Genomic DNA, 19,620 nt, shown 5'->3' on the forward strand with positions numbered 1-19,620 from the left:
ACATAAAGGGCTGCACAGTAAGTCAATTCAAATGTATTACAATGATTAGCAATATCCAATCTTACAGATTTTAATATATTGCAAAGTTTTTATAATATCCAAAAGGACGGCACAGATTCAAAGCATTATATTGCCAACTCAGTTAACCTTTTAAACAGTAGGCTGATACCATTAACCAAATAAAAATAAAAACTAACTCATCTAATTTACTAAAGGGGTACAGTGTTTAATACAGGAAAACTGAATGCTCATACCTGTGGCTTCTCTGACATTTACCCAAACAGCTGCTGTCCAGAACACTCCATTGTCTCCAGCACGAACACACACACTGGCCGCCCTTAGTCTAATATAGGTAGTAGACAACCATAAAAGAGATGTGTCTGAGAAAGGTTAAGATGTTCAAAATAGGTACATTTACCAAACGCTTTGTTCCCACTCGGTCCATTTCTGACATTTAGGTGGGTAATATATTCCACACTTTTCCAAAAATATGAGTAATGATTATCACCCACAATCATAAACCCCCAACTCACTGCTCAGCAGCACATGCTGTCTCTGCAGATACTGATCTGTTTCCTTTTATGTTTAAATACAATTCCCTCCCAACCAAGAATAGCTGCTCTTTTCCATTTAAAAAAAATCGGACTGTAGACTAAAGAAGTGCTTTTATTTAGACAGAAATGTGTCATCCCTTCTAAAAGCTTAGTAAAAGCATACCAAAGTGTAATTAAGCATGGTAAAGCATAGGTAAGCATTGTAAAGCCCAGAGAGGGATGGTAAAGTATATTAAAAGCATGGCAAAAAAAAAGCATGCGAAAACTGCTCAATTACCATGCAAATGCACTGTGCTAAACATTAAGGGATGTGACGTATTGAAAGGAAATGAGTATTCTCTACTGAGACAGTAGGCATAGTGGGGAAGTAAAAATCTTTGGTAGCAATGCCCCACTAGCATCCTTTGTCACCATACTGTCTCAGTACTTGTTGGATAAAATAAACCAATATCTGTTTTTGACGAACTGTACAAGCCATATAAAGCAGAGTCATGTATTTGTATTTTGAGCACCATTTCTTGCCTGCGATTGTAGGAAAATACCAACCAGGCGTCGACAAGCCGGATCCAAAGACATGGAAAGCCAATTTCCGCTGTGCGATGAACTCCTTGCCTGACATAGAGGAGGTGAAAGATAAAAGCATTAAAAAGGGGAGCCATGCCTTCAGAGTCTACAGAATGCTAACACTGACAGAAAGACCTACAAAAAAAGGTAATTTAGAGATTGCATTTACAAAAAAAAAAAAAAAAAAAAAAACTTTATGCAGTGAACATATCTGTATGTGTTTTTGTTTTCTATTTTTGAGGGTAGAAAATTGCAAAAAAAAAACACACACACACAAACACACACACACACACACAAACAGGATATAGAAAAAGAATATACTGAACTGCTTGCAGATTACATTATCGCTGAGCTTTGTTTTTCTTTACAGCTTATATGCAAGACCAGGCATTTTGTAGCCATGCAGTTAATTAGTCATTTGTTTGTATTACTAATACTTTGTACTAATTGTATTAATTCAGCTCCATTGTAATATAGCCTTGTTGAGTATCACAAAATTCTTTCAGTTGGTTTACTTTATTGCTTTATCTATTAATTTATTATACATGCAGATAGTATCACAATGCTTTGAACCAATACACCATGGTAATCCATCGCAGTGCCACGATGACACACACTACCAGTAAGCTGCAGGATCAGCAACACTGTGCAATATCAATTCCATAACCGTTGTGTTGTGATTGCTGGTACTGTGCTCTGGAAAGAGTTCTGCTAGAATGTATTTAGGGTAATACACTTGGAGTATAATTGTAACAACACAGTAACAATAACCAACATCAATTTAATCGTCTTTGTACCTGTTACCTAACCCCTTTACCCAGCTAGCAGTAATACATTCAGTAATTCTTTTTGTTGTGCAGGAAAGAAAAAAGTGGACAAGGACAAGATTAAATTAATTAAGGTAATGTACTTTTATTTTATTTATATATTTATTTTTCTTTAACTTTTTTGTGATGGTATTGTAAGAGCTTCACTCAAAGCCAGTTCAACTTCAGCAGCCCAAGAGTTCAAAGCAAATACACTGAAATCTAAAATAGTGTGTCTGTTATATTCCAGCAGTATATAGTGCTTTTAATTTTTTCTCTGATTTTGTGGTTTAATATTTGTAAAACAGAATGATTAAACATTAAAGCCTATTTAATTTTAGCAAATTTCACTATGTTCATTTATATGCTAGCTTAATTGGCTTGTATTTGCATACAGTCGTACTGTATTGCATATCACTATTCAACCTTCACTAAAATGTAGTTTTGTACAAAATCGAAAAAATAAAAAGAGCTAAATTAGCTAAATATACGCACAGCTTCAATTTCTTTTAATACAATAAAAACCAATTAACTTCCTTGGCAGCCAGGAGATATTTTTTAGATATCTAAATAGTGTCTAATACAAAGAGAGGCAGAAGTTTTTTGTGCAGTATAAGGCAAAAAAGTGCAGAATTCCCAAAGTGGTGAAACTTGACAGATGGAAGTAGGATTCTAGGAGTACCTCCATACACAGCTACAACTTTGTAACATGAGAAACATCTGTCTGTTCTATAGGCACAGTGATATTAAAGACAGTGAAAGCATATGAAAATCAGTTCAAAGTGTTAATTAAGAGCATCTCTTCCACACATACACTTCTGAGTTTCTATAAAACCCTACAAGTCCAACTATGTCTTATTTTCTTCAACAGCTGGAGAGGCCCAGTTCCCCAGGCAATGGGACCAATAAAGCTGAAGCTCAATTCAATGTCATAATTAAAGAGGAAGTAATGGTGGACAGTACTGTCGACAGTCTCTTAGGTAAGCAGATTCGGCTCTGTCTCCTGAAACTATTCTTCATCATATAGACTCATACAAAGTCTATAGAATGGCTATACCAGTACATTAAATAAAAGAAAAAATGCATATAGGAGTAAAAGGCCCAAAGCATAAGCCGTCAAAAAATATCAAAACCATTCAGGGTTTGTTATTTCTTAAAAAATTAACCACCCTGGTGTTTAAGAGACAAAAATATAGACAATAGACATATGGAAATCCCACTCCCCCCAAAAAAAAGGGGGGCGGATATGAGCAATACAGAGGCCCTGCACCACAGACCTAACACGGACATAAAAAAACAAGATAGCTGCTTCCGCATCCAGCGCTCAAAGAATATCATGGACATTTGCAGAGCTTTTTGAGATGTTATAGTAATAAAATAATGACTTGGATCACATTATTGAGGAGTTTGGAGTGATTAGGAGAGGATTTATCTATATGCACATCTATAAAGAGGTATGAGATAAAGACAGTGAACAAGGGGTGGGGCTTGGCTAGAGATGCAGTACTGAGTATCCTGTTCATATGCACTGCCTTTTAAACCTGTTTTAATGTGAAAAAAAAAAAACTTTTAAAGAGCATGTGTAAAATAAACAGCGTGTGTGAAAATAAATTGGACCAGACGCGCCTGACAGGCACTGAATAAATGGACTATTAAGGGTTAAGGGATTTTGTTATGAATAAACTCATATGAGTCAGCTTTTAAAACATTTCATGAAACTGTCAAAAAGTTTGTGGTAGACTGACAGTTTACTGTGCACTTTTGTGTTGTGTATGTGTGTTTTCAATGGGACACAATGAAAGGTCTGTGTGGAGTAGATAACACCAGCAGAAAAGAGTTCAGTCACAGTCCCAGCAGGCAATGGGCTGGTGTTGTAATTCACTGGGCTGGTATGGTGTTACAAAAGTAATGTGGCCTCTGATTTAGCATTAACTGTATTTGTATTTTTTAAAATGGTTTGTAAAATTAGGTTTGCTGAGCCTAACAAATAATATGAACTGTGCCTGACCCATTCAAATCAATTGAAAATCAGAACATTGATTTAAGAATGCCATGGGAATTATCTTACTAATAACCATGAGCCATTTCCCCAGTTACTAGGCTTATGGTTAATGCTTAATGATGGTTGATTAAACTAAATATATTGCATTGTTTTTCTGTGTGACAGTTTTAAATTGCTGTTCTTACTTCTGCTACTGCTAAGGATAAATAATGCTGCTGAAGAATGAAAGAATGAGGAGGATTGGGAAATCAGCTGTAGTATTTTCCTCTAAGTAATACATGTAGGTTTGCCTGGTCACCAGCATAACAACCGCAGGAAGGGTGATGTTTGCGCACTAACAAGTAATGTTGTCTATACAGGGAATTATGTTTTGTTTTTTGTTTTTTTATGGTTGTTGGGTTCCTATGTACAGGATGTTCTCTTGAGAATTAGCTCCTGACTACAAGATAACAAAAACACAGCGCACAAAGAGTGAACCGTGTAGAAGTAATAGAGGCATGAGCATGTTGCTAATACTTGGATCGTAACTCCTGCAGCTTCTATCCACAGATTCTTTGTGTTTTATTATTTCGTTGGTTGCATACCCCACAAGTGTGCCATATCAAGTTGTTTTGTGGAAGTGCATTCCCACACATATGAAATACACATGATGAAGGACAGAAATTAAACTAGATATGATTTGTCATAACTCTTCCATGTTTAGAATGTTGTGAATACAGTAGTCCCTCGTTAATACAGACACCGTTGTGCCATACATTCAGATATGCCAGACACAACCAATTCATTGTGACTGTGAATAGCATGATCCAAAGAGACACACACAAAAAAAAAATCCCAAAAAACAACAAAACACAAACAAAAACAGCTGTTATACTGACACCAAAGATGAGCACTATAAATGTATGTATGATTTATTTATTTTTTAAACAGGAAACTTCGTTATTTCAGACAACCTGTTGGTTGTCTCCAGACATGTCCAGATTACAAGGGATTACTATATAAGGAAATGAAGAATTATTATTTATTTCTTAGCAGACACCCTTATCCAGGGCGACTTACCGTTGTTACAAAATATCACAATGCAAAGTATCACATTACAAAATATCACATTACAGATATGAGCAGTTATAAAGTACAATACAATCAGTAGCAAATAAGATCATTTTCAAATAAGAGCAATTACAAAAAAACATGAATACGGATACCTATAACAGTAAAATCAAGTACAAGATAAGGAAATACAGTTGCCACCACTTAGAATGGACGTGTTTGTGTTAACGTGATTAACCACAGTAAGCGATGGCTGGTATAAACTCCCACACAATAACCTGACATTCAAACTGTCCCCCAATCACCAGTACAGTAATCAAAACAAACAAGCATCCATGCGGTTAAAAATCTTTATTAAGACACTGTGACAGGGACAAAATTATTCTTGGTGATACATCTCACTCCCTGCCTGTAAGGGTGCTGTGTACAGGGAACAGAGTGCCCTGGACTGGAGGGCCCGACAACTCAATCCCATGGTTAGGCAGAAGTTGGTCATCCAGAAAGGGTACAGTACAAGGGAAATCGCTCAGTAATGAGGTGCAAACAGCTGATTGATCGATTTGTCAAGCTTTTACTACAGTATAGTGCTGTCTTTTTTATTGAAATCTATGTGAATGGCAAGGTAATAAGGGGAAAACAGCTGATTGGTGGATTAGTAAGAGTCTTTACTACAGTAATAAGCAGTGCATTTGTTGCTGAAATCTATGTGAATGGCACATAACGAGATCCAAACAGCTGAGAAATATATGGCATGCTTAACATGGTATAAACAATACAAGTACTGGTACAATTGGGTACCATATAGTCTAGTATAATATAGTGAGGTTTACAGATGCTGTTTGAACAGGTGTATCTTGAGGAGGTGCCCTGGAAGGTGGTCGGGGATCTGAGCGGTCCTGATATCCATGGTTAGGTCATTCCACCACTGAGGGGCAAAGGGTGGAGAAGGAGTGGGCTCTGGAAGCAGGGGAGCAGAGGGGGTGTACACTTAATCTGACAGTGGTGGAGAAGCAGGGGTGAGAGGCGGTGTAGGGAGAAATAATAGTCTGAAGATAGGAGGGAGCAGAAAGGTAGAGACAGCGATAGGCGAGTACAAGAGTTTTGAATTGGATGCGAGCAGCGATAGGGAACCAGTGGAAGGAGAGGAGCAGCGGTATAGTGTGGGATAAGACAAGGCGAGCAGCAGAGTTTTGGATGAGCTTGAGCAGATGGATAGTAGAGGCAGGGAGGCTGGCCAGGAGGGAGTTGCAGTAATCAAGGCTGGACAGTATCAGGGCTTGAACTGGAGCTGTGTGAAGTAGTCGGTGAGGAAGGGGTGAATTCTGCATATGTTGCTAAGGAAGATTTGACAGGAGCTTGCCACAGTACAGATGTGCTGAGAGTAGGAGAGGTAGGGGTGGAGGGTGACAGCAAGGTTCTTGGTGGATGAGGAGGGAGAGAGGGTGATGGATTCAAGAGGAATAGAGATAGAGAGTTCAGCGGTGGGGGAAGAAGAGGGGGAGAAAAGAAGGTCTGATTTGGAGAGGTTGAGTTTGAGGAGATGCAAGTGCATCCAGGAGGAGATGGCCAAGAGGCAGATAGAGATACAGGAGGAAGGAGGAGATGTCTGTCAGAGGGGGGAAAGAAGAGGAAGAGCTTGGCATCATCAGCATAGAAATAAACCTAGAAGCAATGGGAGGAGATGAGGGGACCCAGGGAGCGGGTGAAGAGAGAAAATAGGAGAGGTCACAGGGCTGAGGCTTGGGGGACATCTGTCAAAAGAGAGCAAGGATGAACCATGCCAGGACACCCGGTACATGTGATCAGAGAGGTAGGAGGAGAAGCAGGCAAGAGCAGTGCTGGAGAGTCCCAGGTCAGCGAGGAAGGACAGGAGAATAGAGTGGTCGACTGTGTCAAAGGCAGCAGAGAGGTCGAGGAGAATTAGAACGGAGGAGAGGGAGGCGGCACGGGCAGAGAGTAGAGAGTTGGTGACGGAGAGAAGAGCAGTCAAATAGCAAAGTATTTGACTGCTCCAATGTTTGCTGCAAATGTGGTAGACTTGGGGTTAAGCTAAAAACAGAAGAAAGATTCATATTGCATAGGAATAGGTTTAGTGTCCCTGTAAAGTATTGTTTCTGTAACATCTCTATGTTATGATCATTTTAATTACAATGCAAAAGCTAGGAGTCCGGGTTTGAGGTCCTGCAACTGAATAATAAGACTGCTAAGTTGTTGTTTTTTTTTCCCACATACCTTCTTGTGGTTACAATACAAAACAGAAAGCACCTTGTGATGTCCCATGTTCTGTTTATTCTCTCATTTAACTTGATGGAGCAGATTTAAAATTTAGACACTTGGACAGAACACAGCTCAAGTCCAGATGAACTGAACCTACACTTATCTTCTAAAAGTCTGGACCAACAGTATAGATTTAACCTGAAAGGAGTCCTGTCTGTAAGCTCTTTATATAAAGTACCAGTACTTTTTCAAAATGTATGACTTCAGAGCCTTGGGTATATTACATACTCTAATGGTTTTACACATGGTATCTCAGAAGGGACTGATGAAATAGCCACTAACATTAAGTAATGAATGGCCAAATAGGAAGCTTCAAAGTTTTAAAGACTGGGGCATCACTTTGCTTTTATATGATGACTGTTCTTTTGAATTCACGTTTTCTGTAGTCTGTACACACTTGAAATGAGTTACTGTTATGAATCAGAATGCAGGTACCTTCCCAGTTCATGACACTACTAGAGAATACTGAACAATCCCTCTCTTATAAAAGCTATTTTTATAGGGGAATAATATTTGGCTTGTCATATTGATGTTCTCCAGTTATGCTGTAAGCTGTTTAGTACAAGAATCATGTTAACATCCATAATTTGTTATGTCTCCAGTTAATTTATAACCTTATTTGTTCAGCTCAATATAATTACTTGCCTCTTGGGTGCACTGTACATGACATCACCAGAGGAAGAGGAAAATTGTTCACATTTACAAAATCAAAACAACCACAATAGATAATAAAGGATTCAGTCCAATTGTGAATACATCAAATCATATATATGCACAATAACAACCTATCAATAAGTGTGTTTTTGCTGCATTTCAAATCCTGTTTAAATCCGATACAGAGTAATCAGATTTGGAAATCCTGCCATGTAAACTTTGCAATCAGATTTGGGAATCAGATTTCTCTCCGTAATCCGATTCCAGGTAATCAGATTTGCGGAGGCGGTCGATTCAAATCCGATCTCGCTGCCTTGTAAACGTGGTAATCGGATTACAGTATTATTTCTGCAGTGCACATGTGTACTAAAAATCAGAGAGCAGTCGTGCGCTTGAGCAGTTGTGTGTGTTTGGGTTGAGCATGATGTCTCATCAGAAGGAAGCAGTTTACTAGTTGAGTGACAAGTTCTCCGAAATGGACAAATTAAATGGGATGGGGTCTCTGACACACACCTTTATATCCTTTGGGATCATAAATGGCTTTACCATTTTGCAGAGCTTTTCAAATCACATTTGTGTCATACTGGAATGCTCTCTTCAATCTGCGCCTGTACATTTCTTAAGTACAGTTATGTACCACCAATCCCTACCTCTTCCTTGACCAGTAAAGTATGACTGGGTTCACTAAAAGCAACAGCTGTACATAACAAAAATGCGGTGTAATCGACAGTTTGGCCCTGTCTGTCTTGCTCTAGAGCTAAACGCTGACAACGGAAAAGCATGAGCATTCCAAGGTTCGCATTAATATTTAATTGCATCAACATCATAAATGTTGAGATGCACATTAGGAAAAATGTGTACTCAATCTGCATCCTGACTGGAAAGAAGTTCTGAAACAAAAAGAGTAGAATAGCTGTCGCCTCGGAGCCTTATCTGTGGTGGCGCTGCGCATGCAGGTTTTAAAAATATCATCAGTAGCATTTAACGCCTATCAGGTAAGACAATGAATCAAGAAAACAGACACACACACACACACACACACACACACACACACATAATATATATATATATATATATTATATATATATGACTTATATAATAAACTTATATATTATTTTATATTATATGTTTATATTGTTGTTCTAAAGAGATTTAAATAGTTAATGATGCATCCTTTTTATCAATTTCTAAGTAGTAAAATCCCTCTATCAACACCATGTATACCCGATACTATCAATTGGCGGTACATTTGAGACATAAGGTTAAGGTTTTTTGATCAATAAATCATAACAATAACAAAGTATATATATATATATATATATTATATCATATATATATATATATATATATAGATATATAGTAGCACCGTTATATATATATATAGATATATATATATATAGTGGCAGAGTAGGGGAGGAGAGAGGAAAAATGTAGTCCAGGGTTGTGATAGAGGACTACATCACCCAGAATGCCTTGGGGTTTGTAATTAGAGCCAGGATGGGAAACACCTGGCTCTAATAGAATGAGAGACTGCAGTTAGGCAGGCAGGTGTATAAAAGCAGGTCAAGGACTATGTGAAGGTTGTCTGTATAATTTAATATATTAATATATAATTTATTTTCAGCAAAAACAAGTTAATTTAACTCTTCAATTAGTGCTAACGTACCAGGGTGGAGGCTGGGCGCAAACCGGCGACTTTGCACACTGCAAGCGAGTGTCTTAACCATTATTCAGAAGAGCCTGGCTTGTGTGCATTCGCGGTTATAGAGTTACCTTCATCTTGCCGATGAGATAAACGGCGTGCATTACATAACTGCCCGTTACACTAGTACAGTTTTTCTGCAAAATGACTTATTGCTGAAAGAGTTAAAGATAATAATGAGCATGCCCCTTTAAGCATTCTTTTTTTTTATGTGTGCTGCAAACGATTATCCTCAGAGCTGTTCCGTCTTTTACTGCTCTCCACAGTCTTCTCAAAACCCACCTATTCAACCTTTATTTGTAAATTTTTATTTCTATGTTTCTGTTGATATATCTTTTTGTATTTTCCTTTATTTATATTTATGTTGTATATATTTCATGTATGTGTTTGGGTTTTTCTTTTTTATTGCCTGTAACTTATATATTGTTATATTTTGTTTAATTTCTGTAAGTTGCTTTGGATAAAAGCATCTGCCAAATAATAATAATAATAATAACAATAATACATTATTTTGAAGAACACGGGAGTTCATCACTATATGAAGAACCGATGATCATCAGCAACCCCCCGGATGTGTGTCAGGTGATCGAGGTGACGACGGAAAGCGAAGACCAGTTAGTCAGCTCAAGCCATGGCTACCCACTCCAGATATCACCTGTGTCTTCATATGGAGGTGGGTGCACTGATCCCGTTCTCACAAACAGCACCCATTTAATCACAAAGTTGTAATTCGGTATTCACTTCTCAACTAGTTTATGCATAATCCGCAATAGGGAGCTAGTCCAGAATTTGCAGTGCGATAAATAAATAATTCACATTTGACATGTGCTGGTGTACAAATAATGTAACAAAAAACAACCCACTGAAAGTGAGTGTTGTGCACTTTTCAGTTATTTTTTAATGATTTGGAACTGTTTAGCGAGACTTCACACCCTCTCCCTCATAATAAATTTTGTAATTCTGTCACCAGTTTCAGCCCTGGTTCAGTGCACAGGAAAGCATCCACAAAAAAACTAGAGAGAGTGGAGGTTTAAGGAACAAATGTGTGCAACAAGGATTCTAGGTTACTGTGCTTTTACTGCTCTATACTTCATGCACAATACTTAGAAATAGCTTTGTGTAATTACTTCAAGATATTCATAACTACCTCGCTGTAGGAAGAGTTAATCCCCCCGCAGTGCGTAAAGTCTCTGCACCTATACATACATATCCACCAAAAGCATTTTTTTAATTAAACTGAAATGCTTAAATATATAACACTGAGAAACAACTGTAAGCAATGAAATAAGCTTTAATACATGTATTAATGAAAACTACGCTTGATAAAGTTGCAAATAGTGAATGGGTACACCACCCAACGACACAAATAACGTTCTGCAAATTTATAATTTATACATGTATACAGTGCTGTGAAAAAGTATTTGCCCCATCTGATTTTCTGCATTTTTGCACATTTTTCACATTAAATTTGGTCAGATCTTTTTGTGGGTTGTAGTAGTATATAGAGGGAGTCTGAGAGAAAAAAAATGACACCAAAGTTTGGTGCTTCTTTCATTTGTTTGGTGTGCAAGGTAATCAAGCATGAAATCTTCATGTATGAAAAAGTTATTGTCCCCCTAGTTAACTCAACCAAATTAAAGGGATAATTAGGGTCGGCTGTTTGAATACTTTGGTTAACAATCAGGCCTGATTTGGGCCAGCTCTGCCCAATATAAATCTGACTAACCTCAGCCCTTACCATCAGAATGAAGTTATAAGCACACAGGTTCTAGAGGCACATCATGCCATGATCAAAAGAAATTCCTGAAGACCTCTGGAAAAAAAAGTTGTTGATGCTTATTAGTCTGGAAAGGGTTACAAAGCCATTTCTAAGGCTCTGGGGCTCCACCAAACCACAGTCAGGGCCGTATTGTCCAAATGAAGAACATTTGTGACAATAGTGAATCTTCCCAGGAGTGGCTGTCCTGCCAAAATCTCTCCAAGAGCAAGGCGTAAAATCATCCAGGAAGTCACAAAGAACCCTAGAATAACATCCAGGGATCTGCAGACCTCTCTTGCCTCGGCTAAGGTCATTATTCATGACTCCACCATCAGAAAGACACTGGGCAAAAATGAGATTCATGGCAGAGTGGCAAGGCGGAAACCACTGCACACTTAGAAGAACATAAATGTTCTTCGCAAGTTTGCCAAAAAGCACCTGGATGATCCTCAAGAGTTCTGGAACAATGTTCTATGGACAGATGAGTCAAAAGTGGAACTTTTTGGCTAACATGCCCCGTTATGTCTGGCAAAAACCAAACACTGCTTTCCCACAGTAAAAACCTCATACCAAAAGTCAAGCATGTTGTTGGTAGTGTCATGATTTGGGGATGCTTTGCTGCATCAGAACCTGGACGACTTGTCATCATTGAAGGAAGCTTGAATTCTGCTCTGTATCAGAGAATTCTACAGGAGAATGTCAGGCCATCCGTCCGTGAGCTGAAGCTGAAGCGCAGCTGGGTCATGCAGCAAGACAATGATCCGAAACACACAAGCAAGTCTACATCAGAATGATTGACAAACAAGAAATTTTAAGTTTTGGAATGGCCTAGTCAAAGTCCAGACCTAAACCCCATTGAGATGTTGTGGCAGGACCTGAAACAAGCAGTTTATGCTCGAAAACCCGCAAATGTCACTGAGTTGAAGCAGTTCTGCATGAAGGAGTGGGCCAAAAGTCCCCCCAGGCACTGTGAGAGATTGATCAATAACTACAGGAAGCGTTTGGTTGCAGTTATTGCTGCTAAATGTGGCGTAAACAGTTATTGAGTCTAAGGGGGCGATTACTTTTTCACACAGGGGCATTGGGTCTTGCATAACTTTCTTTAATAAATAAATGAAATAAGTATCAAAATGTTATGTTATTTGTTCACTCAGGGTCCCTTTTATCTAATATTAGATTTTGGTTGAAGATCTGATAACATTCAGTGTCAAAAATATGCAGAAATGCAGAAAATCAGACAGGGTGCAAATACTTTTTCACGGTACTGTAAATTAGTTTGAAAGTACATTGAATCTCAACTGTGACATGCAATCAGTAGTAAGTAATAGCTGATTGGAGATTCGTTTCCAAGTGGTCAAGGGCAAGCAGTTGTTATTACGATAATGATTATCTTGCTTTGCACATACTTCAGCTATCATTTATGTATGCAAGTTAATATACAACCTGGAGTGGGCCCACCCGTAACAAAATATACACAATAACAGAACTTAAAATTGTTTGTGGTGTAATGGACACGTTTGAATATTTACTGCACTTTTTACTGAAGTAGTTTCTATAAAGGATATTTTACTGCAGTAACTGTCACAAACCCATAGGATGCCCTACTGGAATTTGATTCCTCAGATCTTACAGCTAAATATTTTAACCTTTTTTTTGTATAAACATATCAAACATGTAAATGTTCCAGTCATTTGGGCTCTGGCATTATTCTGTGTTACTGTGTTCTCGCACTTTATTTTGAAAGTTGCTACTGGGAAAGTTACCATTATTGTGATTGATTGTGTCATTTAAAGTACATTGTAAAATTGTGGTTTCACAGAACATGTCATTTGAGTATGCAAATTAGTTGCAAATAAACTTTATCGTCCTCTGCTAGCCATATCTCAATGTGATTAGAATACTTTCCAGTATTTTTATTATGGCATTCTTTAATGTTGAGGTTATACTATTCTATGACTTGGTTCAAGGTGACTATATTCTAAAGGAGTTACTGTGGCATGGTGTTTATTTTAGGATTTAGAAGTGTACTTTCAAGAAGGTTACACTCACCTGTTGTATTTACAATTGTCGGTGTATTTAAATTCAGTATTTGCAAAAAATGAATTAAATTAAACATTTAGTGTAGTATTCTACTAACCACAGTAAATGTTGCCAAGTACTGTAATATACCCAAAGTGTAGCAAATGAATGTTGTAAAGTGTAATATTTATTAGAGAACACAGTTCAGAAGGCACTATTCAGTTTCACTTCTACATTATATACACTGAATTAAAACAAAAAATAATATACAAAAGAGGTAAATATTATCTCATAGCAGCAGCATTTAAAGTATATAGAGCAGTAAATTACTGTGACATAATTACTATAACAATACAGACATCACACCAAAATTATTTGAAATTATAAGTAACATACAGAGGCTACATATTTTTTACATACCAACAATTTCAGCAGGGTTAACCAACTCAACAGAACCATTTCTAAATATCAGAATTTGCCTGTAATACATCAGTTTAATGTTAATATTTATTATCTGAAGCAAATATCCAACCAGAATATACTGTCTATACAAATATGTCCGATCTACAGTGTTCATTCCTTGTTTCATAAAAGGAGAATACGCCATGCTCTTTTACAGCCTTCCTGATTTTACACAGATCAGTCAGGAGTCGTGATGTGATGTATAACAGCCAACTTAAGAATGCCAGCAGTTTCATTCTGCTTTTCACTTTTGTTTTTCCAGCTGAAAGCGAAACAGACAGTGTGCAGAGCGATGACGACACAAAGGTAAGAATTCCGACTGGCTTTTGTACCCATTTAATCTTAACCTATTATTATTATTATTATTATTATTATTATTATTATTATTATTATTATTATTATTATTATTATTATGAGCAAACATATTTTTAAACCCTAGGATAGTGTTTTGACTTTTTTCTTGTAGAATGAATCAGCAGTTTCCACGCAAAGCTTGAGTGTATTAAACCCTGGAGTGTATAAACCCTGGAGTGTATTTTGCCTTCTTATACAATCAATTTGGAAGCTGTGAAAGCAGATATTGCATCTGCAGCTTGCCACCTGAACTGTTATTCTCTGATTTCTTTTGTTGAACACCCAGTAAACACAGAGCAGAGGCCTCATTCTTACAGTTGTAGTAACCCAGCTTTCAGGAGAGAAAAGCAGGTAATACTATTCTAGTTTGGCATTACATTGTATACTACGGTACAGTATGTGAAGAGCAGCACAGATCTATTCTGGTCAGAGCTGGACGTTTTCTGGTTTTCAACTGGTCATGCTGGTTAAGCTGGTTTTCTGTTACAGTCTGTGAGTGTAGTGGTGTGGAAACAAATTAAATAAACAGTCCAGCAAGCGTGATTTGGAAGTAAGTAAACAAAAGAGGTTTTATTAATTGTTTACAAAATAATAAAGAACAAGTATACCGGGATCCTGGAATGAATCTGTATGAGTGTCATCCTCCAGGAAAAGAGTAATTTACCAGACAGTCCTTTGTCTGTTTTTAAACTCCCCCAGGGTTATTCTGGAACATACAAACACTTGTAATTAAACACAATTTTTTTACCTTCCTCCCACATGTCTCCTCCTCATGTTTCAAGAAACCAACCTTGACTAAGGCAAACCTGCCCCCTGTATACTCAGCCCCGCCCCTGTAGTCAGTGGAGCACCAATCCCGTTGGGACAAGTTTTCTTAATCTCACATGACTAGAGTGTGTACTCACCTTGCCTTTCCTTCACCAAAATGGCACCCCCTGTAAGGTGACTTGCATCACAGGCAAGTAAGAACACAAGAAGAACATAAGAAAGTTTACAAATGAGAGGAGGCCATTCGGCCTGTCTTGTTTGTGTGGTTGTTAGTAGCTAGCTTATTGATCCCAGAATCTCATCAAGCAGCTTCTTGAAGGATCCCAGGGTGTCAGCCTCAACAACATTACTGGGGAGTTGGTTCCAGACCCTCGCAATTCTCTGTGTAAAAAAGTGCCTCCTATTTTCTGTTTTGAATGCCCCTTTGTCTAATCTCCATTTGTGACCCCAGGTCCTTGTTTATTTTTTCAGGTCGAAAAATTCCCTTGGGTCAACATTGTCAATACCTTTTAGAATTTTGAATGCTTGAATTAGGTTGCCGCGTAGTCTTCTTTGTTCAAGACTGAATAGATTCAATTCTTTTAGCCTGTCTGCATATGAAATGCCTTTTAAACCTGGAATAATTCTGGTGGCTCTTCTTTGCACTCTTTCTAGAGCAGCAATATCCTTTTTGTAGCGAGGTGACCAGAACTGAACACAATATTCAAGATGAGGTCTTACTAATGCATCGTACAGTTTTAACATTACTTCCCTTGATTTAAATTCAACACCACAATATATCCAAGCATTTTGTTGGCATTTTTTATAGCTTCCCCACATTGTCTAGATGAAGACATTTGCGAGTCAACAAAAACTCCTAGGTCTTTTTCATAGATTCCTTCTTCAATTTCAGTATCTACCATATGATATTTATAATATACATTTTTATATCCTGCGTGCAGTACCTTACAATTTGCCATGTGTCTGCCCAGTTATGAATCTTGTCTAGATCATTTTGAATGACCATTGCTGCTGCAACAGTGTTTGCCACGCCTCCTATTTTTGTGTTGTCTGCAAATTTAAAAAGTTTGCTTACTATACCAGAATCTAAATCCTTAATGTAGATTAGGAATACCAGAGGATCTAATACTGATCCCTGTGGTACTCCACTGGTTACCTCACTCCATTCTGAGGTTTCTCCTCTAATCAGTACTTTCTATTTTCTACATGTTAACCACTCCCTAATCCATGTATATGCATTTCCTTGAATCTTTACTGTATTCAGTTTGAGAATTCATCTTTTATGCTGGACTTTGTCAAAAGCTTTCTGGAAATCTAAATAAACCATGTCATAAGCTTTGCAATTATCCATTATCGATGTTGCATTCTCAAAAAAATTAAGCATGTTAGTAAGACACGATCTCCCTTTCTTAAAACCATGTTGACTGTCTCCCAGGATACTGTTACCATATAGGTAATTTTCCATTTTGGATCTTATTATAGTTTCCATAAGTTTGCATATAATAGAAGTCAGGATTATTGGTCTGTAGTTACCTGGGTCAGTTTTTTTCCCTTTTTGTGGCTAGCTATTACATTTGCAATTCTCCAGTCTGTCGGTACAACCCCTGTGTCAAGAGACTGTTGCATGATCTTGGTTAGTGGTTTGTAAATAACTTATTTCAATTCTGTGAATACTATTGGGAGGGTCTCATTTGGCCCAGGGGATTTGTTTATTTTAAGAGGTCATAGTCCCTTTAACACTTCTGCCTCGGTTATGCTAAAGTTATTTAAAACTGGATAGAAACAGGTTGACATGTGGGGCATGTTGTCCGTATACTCCTTTGTAAAAACTGAATCCTCCTTTGTAAGAACGTCATGGCTGCCTTTAATGACAGAAAGCTGACCGAAACCCCCTTAGCTCATCACAAGATCCTTTACTGTAAACATCTAAAACCAATGAATATGTTGACAGTTCTAATTGAATCAAATTGCTCTAAACCTGCACACCTTGTACATACTTGCTGGTTTCCAATGGCTGGAATTTTCAGCATGGATTCATAATTAAAACCACAGCTGCCAGTGTTGTAGGTCTGTATTATAGTTACTACACATGATATATTCGCATTAAAACTACTAAAGAAACAATTAACGGATTGAATGTTTAAAATGATGAATAAAGGTATATTATACCGAGTATACTCATTCTGTGCTACAAGTGTTGTAGATCTGTATAATGGGTGTGAGACAGACATTGTTTTCATGAGGACCTTTTCCTATGTGTGAAGTGCCTGGGCTTATGGCTCTGAAACCGGTGATTCTCTTAGAAACCATACAGTTAAAATGAAAAAAAATAAAATTAAAATAGAAAAGTCTGCTTTTTACTACAGTGACTTTTTTATATTCAACAGGGGGTTTCGCTGTGGCAGGCGAGAAGCGGGGATGGGAAGCTGTTCTGCAACAGCACAGGGAACAACACGTGTCAGCTGCCAAGCATGGCCACCTTTGTAACGTCGGGCAAAACTAACTTCAGAGTCACCAGCAACAGAGAGGAGTCCCCCCTGATTGCCTACAAAAGCACCCCTCCATGGGCAAACCTTCCAGCTTCCTTCCCCCCACCTCCCGCACACAACTCCACGGTCACAAGGGCGGGCCACGAGACACGTGCCAGCGTAATCATGAAGACATCGGACGTCTCTAAGCCCGGAGTGAAAACCTGCTAAGTCCGTCGTTTTTTTTTAGTTGAGACACAACTCCTGACTACACTTACCCAGACAGTGCCACCACAGGGCAGTGAATAACAAGAAACTCTTATCAGGCATTTGCTAAAAGACTACCATCTCTAAGCTCAGGACAGCTCACTATGTCATGGGAATGCCACTAGATACTTTTCCCTTAACATGATACTTGTTACAATCAGGCGGGAAGAAGGAAAAGTTCTGATAGCAAGAGGACCAAAAAGAAGCAGTATGTTAGAGGAGTCACATAATATGCATTGTTATTGGGGATGGTATTGCAACTCGGAATCGCTGGCATATTAAAAAAAAGTTGTTTTTATTGTGAATATGTACATAGTGCAATATAAGCTTAATTGAAACTTGCTTCTGCACCTTATTGAAAGCACTGTATCATAGAGCACTTCTAGATGTGTCATCCAATGACACTCAACACGCCTTTCAGGTTTTTAGAGTTGATCGTTGCTCTGGAGAAGAAGATTGCCCTATAATCAGTTGATAACTGCTTTGGCTAGCCTTTATTTTTCGCTCATGTAAAAAGAGGTGCAATAGGATCACGATGAAGTGATTTAATGCAGCACAGAAATGTTTTAATCTTTTCCTAAGGATTCCCAAGCTTGTTTTGTATTAATATATATATATATATATATATATATATATATATATATATATATATATATATATATATATATATGGGAATGTTTTTATTCAGGGTGAATTCTAAATAAGTAGATGTTTTATCTTTTCTACCAAAAATATATGTAATTTTATGATTTTTTTTTTTTTTTCTTAATTAACAACATTTTGATTGTGATTTCATGTCACATTTCATATAATAATGTACAAAATTGCCTCTAATAAGAAACACGTATGTGGCTATTAATCCTGTGGATCAATAAATATGCGAAGCTTATTCAAGATTATGTTTTATTATTTGGGATCAAATTAAATTTGATATTTATTTTTAAAAAGTGTACACAGTATAACCTTGATTATCTACACTTATCTAAAAATAGCACTGGTAAACTGTCATGTTGTGTGAGGTCTCCTCTGCCTCACTACCAACGTACTGATCAGTCCTGTATACCCCTGCTATTTACTCTACAGCAATGCATTAAGGTTTCTTAATCGTGAATATCATATTAATAATTTTACAGTATAACTGATTTTCTAATTATAACTTATATGGGGAATTACTGTCACAAAAAGCACTTATTTTTTTTATGTACATGTATGATATATATATTATATATATATATATATATATTCTGTAAAATATAATTTACTGATATTTACACTATAAAGAGAATATATATAGAAATATATTAAGTAATAATAAATCTCTCCTATGTTATATTTTTTTTTATTTATTTATTTATTTATTTATTTATTTTAGAGAGGCTACACGTAGGCCAGTCTGCAACGTGGTGCTTTGCACATGTACAGTTAAGGAAGCTGCTGGGCTCAGCAGCACTGCGCAGGACCAAGATATGTGTCCATCGCTGCCTCTATGGAGGTTCCCATTAGAGGATGGGGAATCTGACAGCACTTGCCCTGCAGTTAAGCTTTCCCTGTTGGCAGCGCTTCTATCACTGATAAAAAGGACCTCTGCAACCTTTAAATGCCCTGGCCTACAGAAGGCGAAACAAGACTACCACTTCTCCTGTCCCTTCCAGTTCACCAGGATTTTCTTTTTGAGATCCTCCTGGGATCATCTGGCTACAGCTTCTGCTGTTTCCCAGGCTATGGTTGCTCTATCTAAGGTGCATGAGCAGGGTCTGGCCCATTTTCCGCCAGTGGAGGCCGTAATTGCCGCCTTGGTCCAGGCGCCTAATTTAGCGGTCCTGTCCACTAGCTGCCCCAACAAGCATTGCCTAGTCTTGGAGGTGATCCTCAAGCGTGCCTCAGTACATTCACTGCATGGCTAAGCAATTATAG

At 37.7% G+C, this 19,620-nt stretch overlaps 1 protein-coding gene across 2 annotated transcripts in view; it reads left to right on the plus strand.

Annotated features, from left to right (window-relative positions):
- The window catches only part of LOC121320524 (interferon regulatory factor 2-like), a 44,564-nt gene extending 26,269 nt beyond the window's left edge, over positions 1-18,295 (plus strand). For both annotated transcript variants that reach the window (XM_041258934.1, XM_041258926.1), the window contains 6 exons: positions 1,089-1,265; positions 1,979-2,019; positions 2,796-2,904; positions 10,127-10,282; positions 14,112-14,155; positions 17,359-18,295. In XM_041258934.1, coding sequence (XP_041114868.1) covers positions 1,089-1,265; positions 1,979-2,019; positions 2,796-2,904; positions 10,127-10,282; positions 14,112-14,155; positions 17,359-17,670 — 839 coding nt within the window. In that variant the 3' untranslated portion in view covers positions 17,671-18,295. The remainder of the gene's footprint in view (positions 1-1,088; positions 1,266-1,978; positions 2,020-2,795; positions 2,905-10,126; positions 10,283-14,111; positions 14,156-17,358) is intronic.
- The last annotated feature ends 1,325 nt before the right edge of the window (positions 18,296-19,620 follow it).

The sequence above is a fragment of the Polyodon spathula genome, chromosome 1 (genome assembly GCF_017654505.1).
Source record: "Polyodon spathula isolate WHYD16114869_AA chromosome 1, ASM1765450v1, whole genome shotgun sequence".
Classification (NCBI taxonomy): domain Eukaryota; kingdom Metazoa; phylum Chordata; class Actinopteri; order Acipenseriformes; family Polyodontidae; genus Polyodon; species Polyodon spathula.